Below are 18073 nucleotides of genomic sequence, written 5' to 3'. Positions count from 1 at the left end.
TTGGGAATGAACATCCCAATAGTATCCACATCATCTCCATCCGCCACGTCATCTGCCACACCTTCATCAGCCAATTGTGAGTTTTTGTGTAGTCTCAATTATAGGTAATTCGATTCGCTGCACACACACACAATTATTTCCAAATTTGATTATTGCAAATTTGGGAATGTGTGTGTGCTTCTCCCTCTGGACTCTAATACACCGTAATTGAACATATTTCTGACGGGTTTTTTGTCATTTTGGTTGGGTTTTTTATTGGGGGTTTGGCTGGTTATCGTCTCAGCTAGTTTTCATAAGGAATACGTTGCAGTCAACTGTTTGTTTGAGAGGATCATGGGGTCAAAATTATTTGAGTTCTTGCAATCATAGGTAGGATAACTTTACCTTTCTAGTTTTTTGGGTGCGAACCGTAAATCTTGATAAGTGCTATGATATCTGACGCAATACTGTTCAAATGTTCAATTCTGCCCACTCTCAGCTGTCCAGAGTATAAAGACACAGCATCACCGATACAGATACCTACCGTCGTAGTTTTCATATCAGATAACTTCTTGTCCATGATATTTCATGTTGAGACTTTCAATTCGATACAAGACACCTAGAAATTTAGATTTCAACCTATTTCTAAAACTAACCATCCTCAGCCAGGATCAGCCCAGATCCCGAGAAAGATACTGCCGTTTAAAGTCAAAGTAATGTCTGATAGTTGACCGCGGGTGAGTCTCGATTTCTGAAAACTTAAATCAGAGGACATTCAAACAAAACAAAATTCTGAGATTGCTCGTCCCGCGTCCCACCTCTGACGAAACTCCTTGTAACTCGTTTCTTTTTCATTTTTTAGAAAGTTTGACTACGGATTCAGAAATCTCACATCTTCAGATTTCCAACCATATAAGATTGTCATCGAAACTTTTCTATTTGACCTACGACTTGAAGTGAAGTGTTGGACGTAATCACATCCTCAGAGCCCACTGTTTCAGCTACTTAACAGAATTTCGAAAACGTTGTCGACATAACCATACAGAATTCTGTTCAACACTGTTTAGACTCTGAGTCAAAAGGCCATGTGAGAAAAAGCGCGCGAAAAAGTGGGGTTCTGTTATTCGAAATTCTAATCATCTGACAGAGAGAGCGCTAGGAGGAGCTTAACTTCACTCCTCCTTGTTTACTCATTATTATCCGACAACTCGTCTGATATGGACAGCTCTGATTCTAAATACTCACTATCTGACTTTCCTATGATGGAGTTTCAGCAAAGAGAGTTCGCATTGTGGCAGTTTGATCTACACAACGCGTTGTGTCATAATGGTAAGCAGACGGAGGTTGGAAGTGATGTAGTCAGAATCCTCAAATGTGCAATATTAAATAGCGTTTTCAAATCATGTGCAATATTGAATAGCGTTTTTTTTTTCGTTATGCCTATCACCGGTCAGAACACTCACCCACGGCGCCTTACTACAAAGTCAATCATCTCGATTCGCCAACTTCTTTCCCAAAATGTGGAAATCCCGCGTTTCTAATTTAGCTCCGTATCGTCGCTGACATAGCAGTAATCATTAGGAGTCGATACTCAGCGGATTCGGTTTTCTCTGATACGGTGTGTGGAATCCTCCAATAATTGATCGGAGCACGAATATGTCAAATCGTAAACTTAAAATTTTATTTATGAAATCTTCGCTCGATTAACTAGCTGCTTTCAAAAAAAAAAACTCACGTTAAAATCTCATAACGAGAGCAAACTCCCATTTTTCTTTCTGATCTAGGTAGCTCATACCGTAAGACTACATCCATCTGATCTCCCACCAAAAGATCAAACTTATCCCCACCACCCATATTCGTACTAATCATTCACCATTTCCACTCAAAAACCCATAAACAACAAACTCATATCCTAATTCATTTAACTCTAAGTCTCCCGTAACCTTCCAATATCTCACTTTTCATACCTTCGAAAGATTAGTTTCCCAAAAATTAGTAAAACTCATTGCGCCCCCTCTAGTAGTTATATTCGGGCCGCCTCCGATTTTTCGTGTCATTTTGTCATGTTGGATGGGAAAGAAAACACAATGAGATTCAGACCGGATCCTTGGGATTGTAAGTTTCTTAGCGTGGGTTTTCAAAAAAAAATATTGAGATAGGAATTGAACAGGATAGGATTACTGTAGTCTGGGCGCTTCTCGGGAGTTTTACAGGGGTTTCCGTATTCTCAATTACCTAACCGATCATTCATTTCTCTATATTTTCAGTCTCCGCCTTCTCCTCCTTCACCACCTACAAATCATCGGAATTCCCCTCATCATTCGACTCTGATTCCTCAAACTCCATCCCAAAAATCTGTGGTTCTCGAAAGAACCGAGAGAAGATAAATGATAAGAAGCAGAGAAGAAACCGTACTACATTCACTACGTATCAGCTACATGCCCTCGAAGCGGCGTTCGATAAATCTCACTATCCGGATGTTTACGCGAGAGAAACATTGGCTTCGAAAGTCAGTCTTCCGGAGGTTCGAGTTCAGGTGAGTGAGCTCAGTTTTTATTTGTTTTTATGAATTATTCAGGGGGAATTCTCTATTATTTCTAGTTGAATTCAATGATGGTTGAATAGTTAGTGAGGTTGTTTTCGAGATTCTCATTTTGGAGTGTTTTGTAAAAAAAGAGGGAGAAAAATAGTACTATTTGCGATAAAGAGAGTGAAAACAAGCCGAGATTACTGTAGTGTGGGGTGAAAGAGACAGAAATCACCCAGAGGTGTCATCAACACATTCGTATACAGCTTCGTGTTGTTCGAATGCTCGGTATCAAAAACAGTTTTTGGTTTTTTTTTTTAAACATAATTAACCCAGTACTAGATAATTCAAACTGACACATTTCCTGCCTGTTCTCCGGTGGTCCAGCTGTGAAATCTGATCTGTTCCGGAACAATTATCTTGTTTAAATTGGCAGTTACCTCTCCTCCTCGACACTTCCTTATGCTCCTGAATTCTCGAGGAAAAGAATAACAAAAACAATAAAGAGTTGAGAGAGAGAGATAAGCATCTGACTAATCGACCTTTGTCGCCTCAAATTTCTTTTCTTTCCTTCCATTCACTGCATCCACTAATTTAAGGATTAAACCACCCGAGTGACACATTGTTGTCAAACCAAGACGGGGGAGAGGGTCCATCCTGAAGACGTCCCGACAGTACACTTCAGGAGAATAGGATTACTGTAGAAGGGAGTTGGAATGAAATTGAAAAATAAAGTGGAAAAGTCACTTTAATGGAAAACAAAGTGAGGAGCAGGGGAGAGATTGACACACTTTCTAATTGGTATACGGTAGAGGGGCGAGGAGGCACTGGGTGAAAGCAAGAAAAGCGGCATCCAACTCATTTTATTTATGAAGTTACAAAAAAGGAAAAATGAAAAATGGGTTGTGGGGAACGAACCTTGGTCAGAAGATTAGCAGCCATTCGTGTTACCACCTGCGCTAAAAAAGTAAAGCCGTCAGTAGTAGCGAGGGTTAAGATAAGCCGGCTGGCAATGGGCTAGGTGGAGGGCGGTTGGAGAATTTTCGTTCTGAAAACAAGTGTAAATTTCATTCCAGGTATGGTTCCAAAACCGTCGAGCGAAATTTCGCCGTCAAGAAAAGCAGGATTCGCAAGGAGAGGAGAAACCATCGTTGAAAGATTCAATGCCTTCATGGTCGTGGATGAGTGAGAATAAGACTGAAACTCCGCCAATGTTACCGTCCGCAAATTCACTGACTCATAATAATGGAAATGGTTCCACGGAAGAATTTTTCAAGAATATCGAGCCGAAGGAGGTTTATGGGTGAGTCATAAGCAGGCTTGGTCGAGAAAAACTTTTCGGGAAAATCGAGAACGAAAAAATTTCTCGAAATTTTTTTTCGGGAAATCGAGTACTCGAAATTTTTCTCGAATTTTTTTTTCGAGAAATCGAGTACTCGAAATTTTTCTCGAATTTTTTTTTCGGGAAAATCGAGAATTTTCGAGAAATTCGAGAATTTTGTCAAACTGACTTCAAATTACTTAAAAATACCTATTTTTCGTTAGATTTTATTTTTATTCATTAATGTATACTTGGTTTCACAGTTCGAGATTGGTACCCCATCAATTAAACGTTTTGCTGGAGAAACATCAGTTTCGAAAAACTTTCAGCACTCAATAGTTTTCTATTTTGGAGCACCGTAGGTGAAAATTGAGAAGTATTTTGTGTAAAAACAACAAAAAATCAGTTGAAACCCTGTAAAAATAAATGGAAAATTTCGAACTTTTGAATATTACTGTTACAAAAAATTTCCCGATTTTCTCGAAATTTTTCGGGAAATTTCCCGTCGGGAAAAATTCCCGAAATTTTTTTTCGGGAAAATTCTCGTCGGGAAATTTTCCCGAAAAAAGTCGGGAAAACCGAGAAATCGAGTATCCCGATTTCCCGACCTCGACCAAGCCTGGTCATAAGAAGAAAGTAAAACGCAACAAGAAACCTAAATTCCTTTTGAATTCCAGATTCCCATTCACCGATTCTTACTCCGATTCTTCCTCTCAACACATCACCAAGAATGGAAACGTTTTTCATGTCAACTTTGATGACAGTGAGAAGAAATCTGTGAAGAAGGTAAGGTTGTCTTTTACAAAAACCAATTTATTTTTTCTAATTCAACTTCAGGAATCCCCACCAACTCCATCTTCCAATTCTCCGTTCATTTCCGAGTATCCACACCCTCCATTCCTTCCATACTACCTTCCAAACCAATCATTCCCTAATGCATTCAATCAATATTCCATGCCATTCCCCTACCCAATTCACTTTGAAACTCCACAAATTCCTCAGGAGAATTGTTAGATTGTTGTCATTTTGCCACCTTGAAATTTTTCAGATAAATACGAATTTCACGGCGACGAAATTACCCCCGCATAGACCTCTTTGCACTATTATATTGTGTTTTTCTGCTAATCTATAATTTCGATTTAGAATATCTATTCCTTTTATTTGGAAACTTACCTCTTCCCCGAAATCAGTCATCTTTTCCGTTGCAATAAACTTTTTTTCCACAGAAAAAGTTGTCAAACAAAAAGGGGCGGAGCTTCGGCGCGTGTGTTGGATAGTGGCCGGCGGAACCCGAAAGATGTCGGCTGCGCCGTTACACTACCTCTCGCCACGGCCGGCCCGACGCATTGCAGACCTATGATGATACTTGTCTAGGAAGTGCCGTCTTAGAAACAATGATTATAACATTGGACGCTGAGGTCATTGCGAGAAAGAAGAAAAGGGATTCTTCTTCTTTTTTGGATTCAGAAGAAGTTGAAAGAATGGAAGTAATTGTTAAGACAATTAGTCAAGTTGTAATGTGAACCTTCATAACTTTTTATGAGAACTTGCTAGTTACTTGAGAATTCGAGAAAAACACATTGTAAGAGAGAATTGGTTGGAAGATGACGAATGAGTCTTGGTTTCAAAAGAATGTTGCATATCAGGGGTCGAGATATTTCTAAAGTTCAAACTAGTGACTTTTGGTAAAGTCAGTGAAAATTAGACATAAAAGTTTTGAGTAAACGAAAGGATTAGCCAACACGCGCGCAAGAATGAAACGCATATCTCCGCGAAATGGCCAGAAGAGAAGAAGGAGAAGGGAGACGTTGATTCAGAAAAAAAGTAGACGGATAAGGGGATCGGTATCTGCCAAAAACTGGCTATTATGCAACACGCGAATCCACTTTTTTCGAGCTTTTCGAATCGGTATATAATGGGGAAACTAATTGAGAAAAGACATCATCTAAAGATGACAACATCTGGTCAATTGGTTGCTGGCACTGCCGTTGCATTATGTGGAGTTGCGATTGTTCCAGGTTAGTGGGGGTTACAGTAGCAGTTATGGGGTGTAGGTACAGTATCACGATTCTCTGACTTCAGCTCTCTTCGCTGCTCTATTCGTCCTACATGACATTCATTCCTTCCAATCTGAAGTTTACGAAGACCTCGCTGAATTCAAGACTATCGCTGAAGATGCGTGGACCACTATGGTTCCACGTGAAGACGCCGTCCAACCATTCGAGACATTCCTCAGAAGATTCAGAAGAGGTTACGGAGATTCTGGAGTCGCTGGGTCAGCTGGATCAGCCTCCGATGGAAAATGTAACTGTGGTCCTCAGCCAAAGGATTGCCCAGCTGGACCACCTGGACCACCAGGGTCTCCAGGACAACCAGGAGAGGACGGACCAATTGGAAAGGCTGGAAATCCAGGAACTTCTGCTACTGAAGGAGATCGTATGGCTGATTTCAATAAGGACGTGAAATGCCCAGCAGGGCCACCAGGACCACCAGGACCAGATGGATTCCCAGGACATCCTGGACCAGACGGAGAGTACGGAGTCGATGGTCCAAATGGAAAGGATGGAGAGCAAGGACCAGATGGACCAGAGGGTGATGCAGGCACTCCAGGACTTCCAGGACCACCAGGACAAGACGGAGAGAAGGGACAAAATGGAACTAAAGGAAAGGGACAACCAGGAGAGGCTGGACCAGTTGGACCAGCTGGAGAACCAGGAAGAGATGGAGAACCAGGAGAAGATGGACAAGATGGACAACAAGGACCAGAAGGACCAGCAGGACCAGATGGACAAGATGGACATCCTGGACCAGACGGACCAGTTGGAGATGTTGGAGGTGTTGGTGCTCCGGGAGCTGACGCCGCCTACTGTCCATGCCCACCAAGATCTGCTGAAATGGCTGCTACTGGAGGATCGGATTCTGCTCCAGGTGGATATGATGCTCCAGCCCCTGCAGCTCCAGCACCCGCTCCAGCTCCAGCTGCCTACGAGGCCCCATCCGCCACCTCCGCTCCAGCACCAGCAGCTGGATATGATGCTCCAGCACCAACTGCTCCACTCCCACCACCACCAGCTCCAGTTGCTCCACCAAAGCTCCACGACTACGAGTCGCCAGCTCCAACTGCTGCTCCAGTCGCTGGAACTAATGATGCTGCTCCAGCTGCTCAGCCATACAAGAGAAGAAAGGTTGCAAGAGCTCATATGGCTTAAATTGATTGGTTTCTTTGTGAATTCACAATGTGTCATAAACCTTAATAAATTATTGATTTCTAGAATTCAATTATTTTATTTTTTTGCACTGAAAACCCAGTATTTTCAGGTTTTCTGACGGCGCAATGGGTTAAAAAAGGCCCCATCCATCAGAAATGTAGAAGATGAATTTCTCTATCGAGTGAGCCAGAAAACGTGAATTTTGGTAAGAAATTGACTTTTTTGATACAGAAAAATCTATTTTCAGAAAAATGTAATTTTAAGCCTTTTGAACAAATAATTATTTTTCTAAAAGTTGTAACAGTTTCAGATCATCCTCAAGTGCATTATGAGCAATTTTTGTTCAAAAATGTTTTTTTGCCAAGAGAGATATACTCATCTTTCTGAAAAGTGGTTTTTATCATGTATCAAAAAAAATCAATTTCAGACCAAAATTCACATTTTACGGCTCATGAAATAGATAATATAATTTTCTACAATTCTGATGGAGTGGACCCTTTTCCATCCATTGCGATGTCTGAAAACCTCAAAATTCTGAATTTTCAGTGCAAAAAGTAGTGTGGGAGACCGTAATGTGTGAAACAATTCAGCGTGAACTAACATGCTCCATTCTATATTTTTTGCAACAGATTCTTATCAGCCAATTCGATCTCCCTCTCTTCTATCAGTCTTAAAAGTTTAATTGAATTCCAAAGTGAAGAATGCCAGTCGCCGTCGCGAAAGAAGATTCCTGGGCTTTCCAGCCAATCGGATCGCCGTTCCCCGAAGCGCCAATTCGTGTTCCGAACCAGAACAATCAATACGTGGCTCTCTGGTACAAACACGGAAAACCAATTCATGGGCGTGCTTGGAATAACGATGGAGTCGTTGAATGCTCGTTCCCTTACAATAAGGCGGAGCTGAAAGGAAAACAAGATCTCGGGGGACAAATTCAAATTCTCCAATACAAAGGAGACTACAACTCTCTTGGATACTGGTATGAATGGTTGCCGTTGAAGCAGAGACACGAGAATAATGAAGGTGTTCGTGAGATTGTGAGGTAAGGGATCTGGTCTCGGACTCGTACAGTACCGGCCAAAATGTTATCATATTTTGCCGTTTTTAGTAGGAAATGTCCAACTTTGATAGTGTGTAATGGTCAAACAATTTCTCCCACAAAGTAAGTTTATTATGGATCAAACAAATCAAAAGTAGAGCTCCGTTTTTGTAGTTATCAGCATTTCTACGGAAACTCCCTAGAGAGTTATGGTCATTTTGAGTGGACAGTTCAAAAATCGAACTATTTTGCACTGAAATGGGTCGATTTGAGGGAGAAATTACTTTGTCGAAATGTAACTTGCTAGGGAGCGCTCGCACAGAAAAGTTGATAACTACCAAAATGAAGCTCTACTTATGATCTGTATAATTCATTAAAAAATCTACTTGATGGGACAATCAGTATTACCATGACACACTCTCAAAGTTGGACATTTTTAACTGAAAAGGCAAAAAGTCATATACTTCTAGCCGGCAGTGTAATTGACTCCGCCACGTGTTCTCAAGCTATAAACTTCTCTAATGCCTACAGTAAAGATACTAAATTCCAGATGCGGAAACTCAGTTCCTGTCCTCGCCAAACTAAAGGATGGTACCGATAAACTTGGTTATCTCGACCTGAATACTGAAATCGCTCTGTTCTCCAATGGTGGAACAACCGAGAAGTTTGAAGGCGGAGCCACTGCTAACTTCATGACAATCTTCCGTAATCTCAGACCCCCACCGACTGGTCTCAAGGTAATCCCGATTACAAACTACATTTCCCTTCAAATAACTATTTTATTCCAGGTTTACGATGATCTCTGGTACGATCTCCGCTACGGAGATACATTCCCATCGAATGCCGTTCCAGCGGATGGGCGTGCTCTCAATACGGAAACTGGACCACATATGCAATACGTGGCACTCTGGTATAAACATGGAGATCCAGTTTTCGGTCGTGCCTACCCGAATTCTGCTGGAAAGACCAACGCCCATTTCGGAAAGAATAACCAAGAAAATGCTGGACCAGAAGTGGGATCAATGCAACTCTTGACGGTTCCAGAGGCCTCTTGCATGGGTCTTGAATATAAATGGATGCCTCTGGCAGAAGGAAAATCGAGTGGATGGACTGTTGTTCATATTGGAAATGCTGCTCCGTGTATTTTGAAAGACGAGAAAGGGCTCGAAGTTCTGGGAAATCTTGACTTGACTATTGAGAAGGCATCGGCTGGATACGGAGGAAAAGAGAAAATTATCAGTGGAGGAGCGGTCGCCGCGTTGAAGGTTCTCTTCAAGAGACGTCTCGCTTGAATCGTGGTTTATCAGAGTTTTGATAACAAAACGAGGTTTTTCAAATAAATCGATTATCGGTATCAATATTTATTTTTGTTTTTGTGGTTTGGTTGGAAAAATGCAGAGTGATGTACTGCGCAAAAAGATACGAACTTTCACCGTTTTCAGTTGAAATTGTCCAACTTTGAAACAGCGTCATGGTAATTCTGATTGTCACATCAGGTAGATTTTTAATGAATCATACAGAACAAAGGTAGATCTTTGTTTTTGTAGTTGACAACTTTTTTGTACGGACATTCCCTAGCATATTGCGTATCGACAAAGTAAATTCTCCCCTAAAACGACCAATTTCAGTGCAAAATAGTACGATATTTGAGCTGTCATCTTAAAATGACCATAACTCTCTAGGCAGTGCCCGTACAAAAAAGTTGTCAACTACAAAAATGAAGCTCTACTCTTGATCTGTATGCTCCATTAGAAAGTTTCTTGGTGAGACAATTTTTGATATCGTAACACACTCTCAAAGTTGGACAGTTTCAACTGAAAATGGCCAAAGTTAGTATCTTTTTGTACAGTACTTTACGGAGTTCCAGGTTTTCCAGTTTTGGGATTTCTAGACGTTTACCTTGAGAATAACTTAATGATCTGATTTCCTATTCCGGACTCTGAATCAGAACTTCTCGAATAAGAACCGCCCGAAATAAAACTAGAACTGATAAGAACCGACTTAAAGATGATATATCAAAGACATTAAAAATAAAATTATTCATTAAAACATATGACACATTCATTAAACTGAGAAAGCAAACGCATGGAAAGAAAATTAAACTTTTCTAAATCGGAGATTCTTCATTGGATTTATTTGAACTTGTTTCTTTGTAACTTCATCGTCGTCTTGAGAAATCATCCTGGAATTTTTGAAGGATTCCACTGAGAAATTTGATTTGTGTTGAGACCAATATGTATACTGTATCACGTATTCGTTGAGCGTCAATCTGGAATTCAAGAATTCGCAATTAGACTACAGTAACCCAACGCTCACCTCCAGTGTCTTACTATCCCTGGCCACCGCCGTGAATTCGTCGAATCGAAAATTCTTGACGGTCCACGTTTTCTTGATAATAATATGGAGACCATGATCATTCACTCCCACCAAACCATGTCCAGTTCCCGTATTCTACAAATAAATAATTGGCTGTAATTGTTCACTTTCAGTTTATATTTGGAGGGGGCTCTTGACCCCTCTCCCTCCCCGTATGTCACACTTTTCAATGCATTTTCTCTTGTTGCCACTCATCTGGTCCCCCACTCCTCCAGGTGGTGGTCCCTTATGTCTTATGTCCATTCACATTTCCTAAATACTTTTCTCCCTGTTCCCTTTTCAATACTTTTCACAAGAAAGGAGAAGGGGTGTCAATGGCGGGGCGGTGAGTGAGCACTTCAGAATCCGGAAGTCTTCTTAAAAGGGCCAACAGCGTGAATTATCCCACACTTTCCATAGTAGTCACTAAAGTTTCGAGAGAGAGTTCATGGATCATAGGAGAACTTTTATTGTGGAAAACGAATCGAAAATGATGAATTTTAGATTCGAGGAGAAAGTTGAGTTCAGAGTCCTGTGTCTAGATGTTCTGGAAAATTTTCAAAAGTGAAATAAGATTTTATGATAAACTACAGTAAGAATCTTTATAATTATTGTATAATTCGAAGTTTAAGTAAGTGCATAAATGCGTCAAAGGCGCGCCAGAGTGGGGCACCTTGGACGCATTTTCGCCTAGATTTATGTTCTAGAGATCTTATGAGAAACGCGTCGAAGGCGCCCCAGCCTGATTTGTGAAATTCGACTATGATCGAGGAGCATCTTCGACGCGAGTTAAAAAACTTTCTACATAATTTCGAAAAACGCAAATGGTGCGCCAGCCTCCAATTTCGAATCTACTGAGAACTGATGCGCCTTGGACGCGCTTTTCGCATTTTCTTGCTAAAACGGCACTTCTTCCTCACCTATGGTGATAACAATGAACAATAACGGCCGCCAGTATTTCACACTGAGACGGTCCGATTGCAGGATTATAGGGAACAAATATGGCGGACGCGAGATTTCCAGCGATTCCACTACCCAAATAGTCGTTTCAGCAGGGTGGTTGGGATACATCACAGTATCCCGCCGCCACTCTTTGATCTACAGCTCCGAATTTATGTTGTCCGAAAAAATTAATCCGAATCTAATCCGAATTTAGTCCGAAAAATCGATCTACATTTTAGCAGTTGAAATTTTTCTTGTGCAAACCCTCCTTAGACAGTTATGATTTAGAACACAAAAAAGTTGTCAACTTCAAAAATGAAGATCTGGACTAATATTAGCTCTGCACAGTTCTTTCAACTGCGCTCCACCGAAATACTCTTGAGAAATGTCTCTTTTTCTCTGAGTCTCTTAACTTAGCGTTCAATTTTCTTCGGTTTCGGTAGAGCGCGGTTGTTAGAACCGTGTCGTGCTAATATCAGTCCAGATTTCTAAAAACATATGTTTGAATAGAAACCACAAAGAAATCCCGAAATATATCATGTCACCCCCTCCTCCATCAACCCTATAATTATAATAACGAACACACACATTTTTCGAATTTCCCATGCCAATGATCTCCAGGAGGTCATTTCAATTCAATGCTTCTCTCATTCTCGTTTTCCAAGGACACATTTCATTTATTTCCGTTTGTTCATTTCTCACCTCTCCCACCCTCTTCCCTCAAAATACCTTTTTCGTAAAAACATCAACGTCGAAGAATGATGCTCCATAGGTGACAAGTCCTCGAGCTATCGACATGAATTCTGCTTCAAGTTGCATGTCGTTTTGGGTCTGAAAATACGTTTTCTGATCTAGAAATAGAATGAAACTACCTCATTCTTCTTGAGTTGTAGTTTCAGACGTTCTGCTAATCGTCCTCTGTCATGATTGTCGAGCATGTATTGGGGGAAGATGTTGGTTAAGTTTTTAGATCTGAAAATAGAAATTTTCGGTTTTCGGGGTTTTCAGATTTTGAATTTTCATCTTTAGAGTACTCAGAACTTCCAAGTTGTGAAGTAACCAGATTTATTGTTTTTAAAATTTTAATTTTTTCGGATAACTCTATTTTGGATTTTAGGATTCTGTAACTCATCAGATTTCTTTTTTTTTAAATTTTAAATATTTTAAATTTTTCAGTGAGTTGAAATGTTCTAAACCTACTTTGTGGCCTCGAGTTGTAAAAAATCCAAAAATACAGTATTCGTGTGTAAAAACTTTGCAATTCAGAAATTTAGTGATCAGACATTCTTAGATTTTAAGATTTTGGCTCATATATCTCAGTACCACAAATACCATTGTTTTGATGAAATTCTGTGACATTTGGGTGCTGAAATTCAATAATACTTCAGTGAAAAATGTGACCGAAGCCTGCATCATGTGGTTGATATTGCAGTGAAATGAAATTGTGATAAAGTACAGAGCACAATCAAATCTAGATTTCCAAACTTTATTTGATTCTAATAAGAACCTTTTAGTTCCTCTGTTTCTAAAACTTCCATTCGAAGAAAACTTCTCAATGAATCAGTAATAAGTTTTCAGATTCGTGTGTTTTGAACACCTCTTTCTCTCCTTTTTCTATTCATCCAAGACCACCCAAATCCAAAAAAAGAACCGAGTATTTCCTTCATCCCCTCCCAACTAACAAGTTAGAGAGCCCCATCGGAAAGATTTACATAAACGAGCGCACTTCATAATGGATAATCCCATTGTCAATAAGTTTTTCTCCCCCTCTCGCCTTTTTCTCTTTTTCGGAAGAATGTACACTGAAAAAGAGAAGAGAAAGAGGATATAGAGATGCCCATCCCACCACCATTTCCACCCGAGAAATTTCGCGCCCCATTTCGGGAATTGATGTATAGTCATGTTGTTCTTGTGCTTCCCGTCTAACATCCCCCTCTCGTTTATCCCTTTTTTGCTCTTTTGGTTCAACAATTCAGATTTTTTGCATTTCCGTTTCCCCTATCATTTTCAGACACTCTATCATTCCCTTTCTTCAATTTCAGTAAAAAGGGGATATAGAGAAAAAATAGGAGAAGAAAAGGGAGGTAAATGTCATCAATCCGCATCTGGGGAATTGAAAAAGTAGCACCTTGTCAATCAAAAATTCTGAAGACGGCCGTCATGATTGTACTTTCGAAAATTGTAGCTGGCTTTGGAAAGTCACGTTTTGGATGCTAGACTTTCATAATGTGATGAAAAGGAACTTCTGGTTTTTAAATTCGAAAAAAATTGGGTTTTATAGTTGAGAAAATAAAGAAAAACGGATTAAGCGGAGTTAGGGTTCGAACCCGAGTTACTAGATTTCTGGGTCCGGGACGTTTCGAAACCGAGACATTGGCAACCTTCATACAAGCAAACCAGGCCAAAACGTGCCGCCGCGTAACTCGCTTAAAACGCAATATTATGAGCTGAAAAATATACTAAAATGTAGATCTCAGCGAGTTCTATGTCCATGACCTCCTACGGGCTGGATGGCTATTCGTTAATGTACTGCGAGCCGGGAAAAAGTGTTTTTAAAAAAAGCTAAAATGACCAAAAAAGCCATTCTAGCTCGGCCCGCGGCACATTAACGAATAGCCATCCGGCCCGTATTATATCAGAGATACAGAACTCGCCGAAATCTACATTTTGGTATATTTTTCAGCACATAATATTGCGTTTTGAGCGAGTTACGCGCCGTTATGTTTTGGCCCGGTTTGCAAGTATGGTAACCGTGACATTTCGGAACTAGATGATTCGAAGCTATACTGAAAAATAATCAGTGATTTTTTTCACCTTAACTGTTGGAATGTCATAGTTTCAAAGCGTCCGGTATCAGAATGTCAAGATTGCTAAATGTCGCGGTTTCGGAACGTCCGGCCTTCGAGCCATACGAATTTGTTACCCGTTATGCCAAACTCGCAGCGAGTAGTGTCATCACTCACCACTGATCGCTACTTCTATGGCGCAACTAGTACAAACCTGACTACAAAACAATCATCTCGGGTTTGAACTTTTTTCTCTTTTAAAGGTTTGAAAAATTTTGTTCACTTCCTCTCTCTTATAATAAGTTCGAACGAGAAGGACTCCCCCAAATCTTTTCTAGGCGGTCCATCTCCTTCCTTAATTTGTTCCCATGTACTTATCCTTTCTCTCCTCGTCTCCTTTCTGCTTCAGAAGACAACATATGTAATATTGTTTTTATTATGCAACATTTATGCAATCTCTTCCCTCACTCATTCCAACTTCTTCCACCCATTTTAGCTGCCCTTTTCCCAAACGAATATTAAATGAAGCGTGAAACATACGTGGGTCCCTTCCCTCCTGAGAAGAACCAATTTGTGTCTAACCCAGTTTTCTTGGGACCTCCAAATCATCATCATCATCACCCTTTTTTCCTTTTTCTTTCCCGAAAAAAGGGAAAGAGAGAGTCCAAATATGAGAATATTGCTTACTGGTCGGAGATACAAAACCTTCCTTCCTTCGTCATCAAAAAACAGAATTTCCGCGAAAAATTCAATTTCCCCCCAGTTCTTTTTTCAGTAGATTATTTGTTTGTGAACATCCGTTTCTTCTTTTTTCTCCCTTCGTGAGCTTATAGAAATGTGTGAAAATGTAGTACAACTGGATGTTACTTTTTAAAAACGGCGGATCCGAATAGGTTCTCGCGACGTGTCGAAACCATAACATTTTGACACTAAACGTATTAGTTCGGAAGAGTTCTTACAACTGCGCTCCACCGAAATCCCCTTGAGAAATCTCTCTTTTTCTCTGATTCTGTCAATTTCGCAAGCAATCTTCTTCGGTTTCGGTAGAGCGCGGTTGTAAGAAGTGTGCCGTCCTAATAAAGAAAACTGAGATCTTCTGTAAAATTTGAAGTGAATCTGGTTTCGAAATGCTCCGGAGCCGTTTTCGCAATGGTGGTTCGTAGGATCGAAAGTTGTATTCCTTCCCCTGCCATTTTTTATCCCTCTACCCTTAAAAACTAATTTTGCTCATGAGGAGACTATTTGTTTACGAACATCCTACCCATCCTTATACTCTCTATGTCTTCCCATCTCTCACATTTAATTTAAATTTTTGGCCCTTCTCGGTTTCATGGTTAATCCGAAATGTTGCATGAGACCGCCAGAAGAGGTCCTTCCCCCTCTCTCTACAGCCAATTTTTCATGTTGTTGATTGCTTCTCACTGCTCCCCTCATTTTTCATCGCCTCCTTCGTCCTTTCCATCCGGAAGCAACTTTTTGTCTTTTAGCCAGAAGAAAGAAACAAGAAAAAGGAATTATGACATTGTCTTTTTGTGGTTGAGTTATTTTCTTTTATAGGAAAAGAACTTTTAGAAAAATAGGGGAAAATCATACTTTATACTTCAGATTCTGGAATTTTATATCGGAAAACTTTCAGAAAAACAGAATATAAATTAACCAAGAGTAATATTCAAGAGTAAGATCCAGATGTTGAAGTTAGTTACATTATTTGAAAACTTACGACGTTTTTTTTTTTTTAATATTTTGGTTAAATTCCAGAGGTGACCTAATGACAAGACTTTCATTTCTCAACTTTCGTAGTTTTATATTTTCACGTAAATACCCCACATTTAGTTATAGTGAAAATAGTTTTGTAAATTTTGGGACAAATAACATTATAACTTAAAAATTGTAGAAAAATTACAAAGTTACAGATGTCTGAAGTTTTCAAGCTTAAATTTTTTGAATTTTATCATTAGAGCACATTTACTGGCCCAAGGATCAGTCTGATCAAAAGATAGTCAACAAAGAAGTTGTAGATCATAAAATTCTGAATTTTTCTAACCTATTATTATTCAACACCCTCTGAAACTCGCAAAGTTACAACCGTTTGAAATATTAGAGCACAAATGTTGTAATCTTAACATCAGAGCGCGTTTACTGGCTCAAGAATTAGTCTGATAGAAACGTGGTCAACACACATTTTTGACAAAACACGTTCCAAATTTCCCGATCTTTAGCTTTTCAATGATATACTCTACTCCCTAGTGAGCCAATCACGACTCCTTCAGAGCCAATCATTCTTCCTTAATCAATTCAGAGTCTCCGTCCTAAAAAAAGATCAGAAATGTTCCAAGATGTCATGATGTGTGAGACAGAACCCTTCTTCCAATTCTCACACTTTCATGAATAATTCAATTCTCATCCAATCCATCAATCAATCACAAAGAACATCTCTTCCCCGTCTCCTTTCTTTCCCTATTTCTCGACAATCTCGTTGTCATTTGACCCCTCCTCCTCTCTGCCCTTAATATGGTCCCATCTCTCCATAATTATGCAAATGAAAGTGTATGAGAGCACACCTGCATTATCCAAAAAGAGAGGACTATCCCCTCGAAAAACATTAAGCTTTTCCTCCAATTTATGACTCTCTTTCACCCTTGACAACTCGTTTTTATTTGTCTCTTTCTAATTCATTTTCTTCTTTCAGAATAAAACAGATTCTTGAAGCAGAGGGTTCGAAATAAAAATCAAAAACTTAACCAGAAGCTTGGCGAAAGTTTTGCAGCTCCTTCGCCGCTTTCAATTATATATTTTCAAAAAGTATTTTCTCCAAAAAAGAGACATTCGAAAGTAAACAAGCCGTAGACCCCCCCCCTTTCACACACATTTTCCCATTTATTTTTCAATTTTAAAGTAAAAGTAGAAGCGTATATAGAGAGGAGGAGTAGGAGGACCATCTTGAGATGCTCCTACTCCCAAATATTGCAAAATAGATACTCTTCTCCCTATTCGGACGGGTTTTCTTAAGGATAACTTAAAGGGGGCAGAGATCAGGTTACTGTAAACATTAGGGGATTATCCCTCCCCCCTCTTGACACCCTCCACACTGTTTATCGTCTTTGCTCACCTTTTTTTTTGATTTTGAATTAATTATGGTAGGAAAGCTTATCAGCTTGAAAACATTGGGATAGCTTAAACCCGAATCATTGAATAAAAAAGTTTTCGAAAAATTGAGGAATCTGCGTTTTTTCTGAATCCTACAGTACACTGGGTTCTGGTGATCCGAAGTGCATTCTGATTTTGGAAAATTCTTTATTACTTCACAAGTTTGCAAATTTTTAATAGTTTCAGTTGTAGTTGTAGATGAATTTGAAAATGTAAAATCTACTTTTCCGCAAAAAAGTGAATCAAAACGCTTGAAATTTTTGAGTTTTTCCATTGATCCGAAACTTTGTAGATTTACTGTGTCGATTTACTGAGTTCGTGTAGATTTACGGAACTCGAGTGGTTTTACGGAACTTCTTTATGATGTAGAAAAAAACTTTGTGAAAGAGGTTTCTGAATTGGAGCTGGATCATCAGAAGAGTGGTTCGATTTGAAAGTTCTTGAAATATTGAGATCACGATTGTGACCCCTAGTGAAAAAAATGACGGTAAAAAAAACTTGGTGTTCAAACCCATATCCCATGGAATGTTTCGACAAATCCTCCTTCTCTAAACCCATCAACCTTCGTCATGACCTCCATTTTTTCAGCATTACACTCGTAACCTTTCCCTCGAGGAGCATGCGTTCCTTGTCATTACCAAGATGTTTTAAACCAATGTTCATAAACATTTTTAGGAAGTTCTAACCTCAGAGACCTCCTCCCTATAGGTTGCATCTGACCCCATCTGACACTCGTACCAGGCATAATAAAAATCTGTTTCGAAATTTCAA

At 39.7% G+C, this 18073-nt stretch overlaps 3 protein-coding genes across 3 annotated transcripts; 2 read left to right on the top strand and 1 right to left on the bottom strand.

The window, feature by feature from the left end:
- Positions 1–1238: 1238 nt before the first annotated feature.
- GCK72_000968 (uncharacterized protein) lies at positions 1239–4841 on the top strand (the record flags this gene model as incomplete). Its single annotated transcript, XM_003111074.2, has 5 exons — positions 1239–1308; positions 2247–2515; positions 3583–3809; positions 4505–4613; positions 4665–4841. 5 exons carry the CDS (start codon positions 1239–1241, stop codon positions 4839–4841), a joined length of 852 nt encoding a protein of 283 aa, XP_003111122.2.
- A 2896-nt stretch (positions 4842–7737) lies between these two features.
- On the top strand, positions 7738–9364 carry GCK72_000967 (uncharacterized protein; the record flags this gene model as incomplete). The annotated part of the gene is made up of 3 exons (XM_053722779.1): positions 7738–8075; positions 8623–8809; positions 8861–9364. The coding sequence occupies 3 exons, from the start codon at positions 7738–7740 to the stop codon at positions 9362–9364; spliced, it is 1029 nt and encodes a 342-aa protein (XP_053591424.1).
- Positions 9365–10230: 866 nt separating this feature from the next.
- On the bottom strand, positions 10231–12188 carry GCK72_000966 (uncharacterized protein; the record flags this gene model as incomplete). The annotated part of the gene is made up of 3 exons (XM_053722778.1): positions 10231–10341; positions 10389–10523; positions 12099–12188. The coding sequence occupies 3 exons, from the start codon at positions 12186–12188 to the stop codon at positions 10231–10233; spliced, it is 336 nt and encodes a 111-aa protein (XP_053591423.1).
- Between the last annotated feature and the right edge of the window lie 5885 nt (positions 12189–18073).

Source organism: Caenorhabditis remanei, chromosome I, assembly GCF_010183535.1.
Source record: "Caenorhabditis remanei strain PX506 chromosome I, whole genome shotgun sequence".
In the NCBI taxonomy this organism is placed as follows: domain Eukaryota; kingdom Metazoa; phylum Nematoda; class Chromadorea; order Rhabditida; family Rhabditidae; genus Caenorhabditis; species Caenorhabditis remanei.
This window is presented reverse-complemented; position numbering and strand designations above follow the sequence as displayed.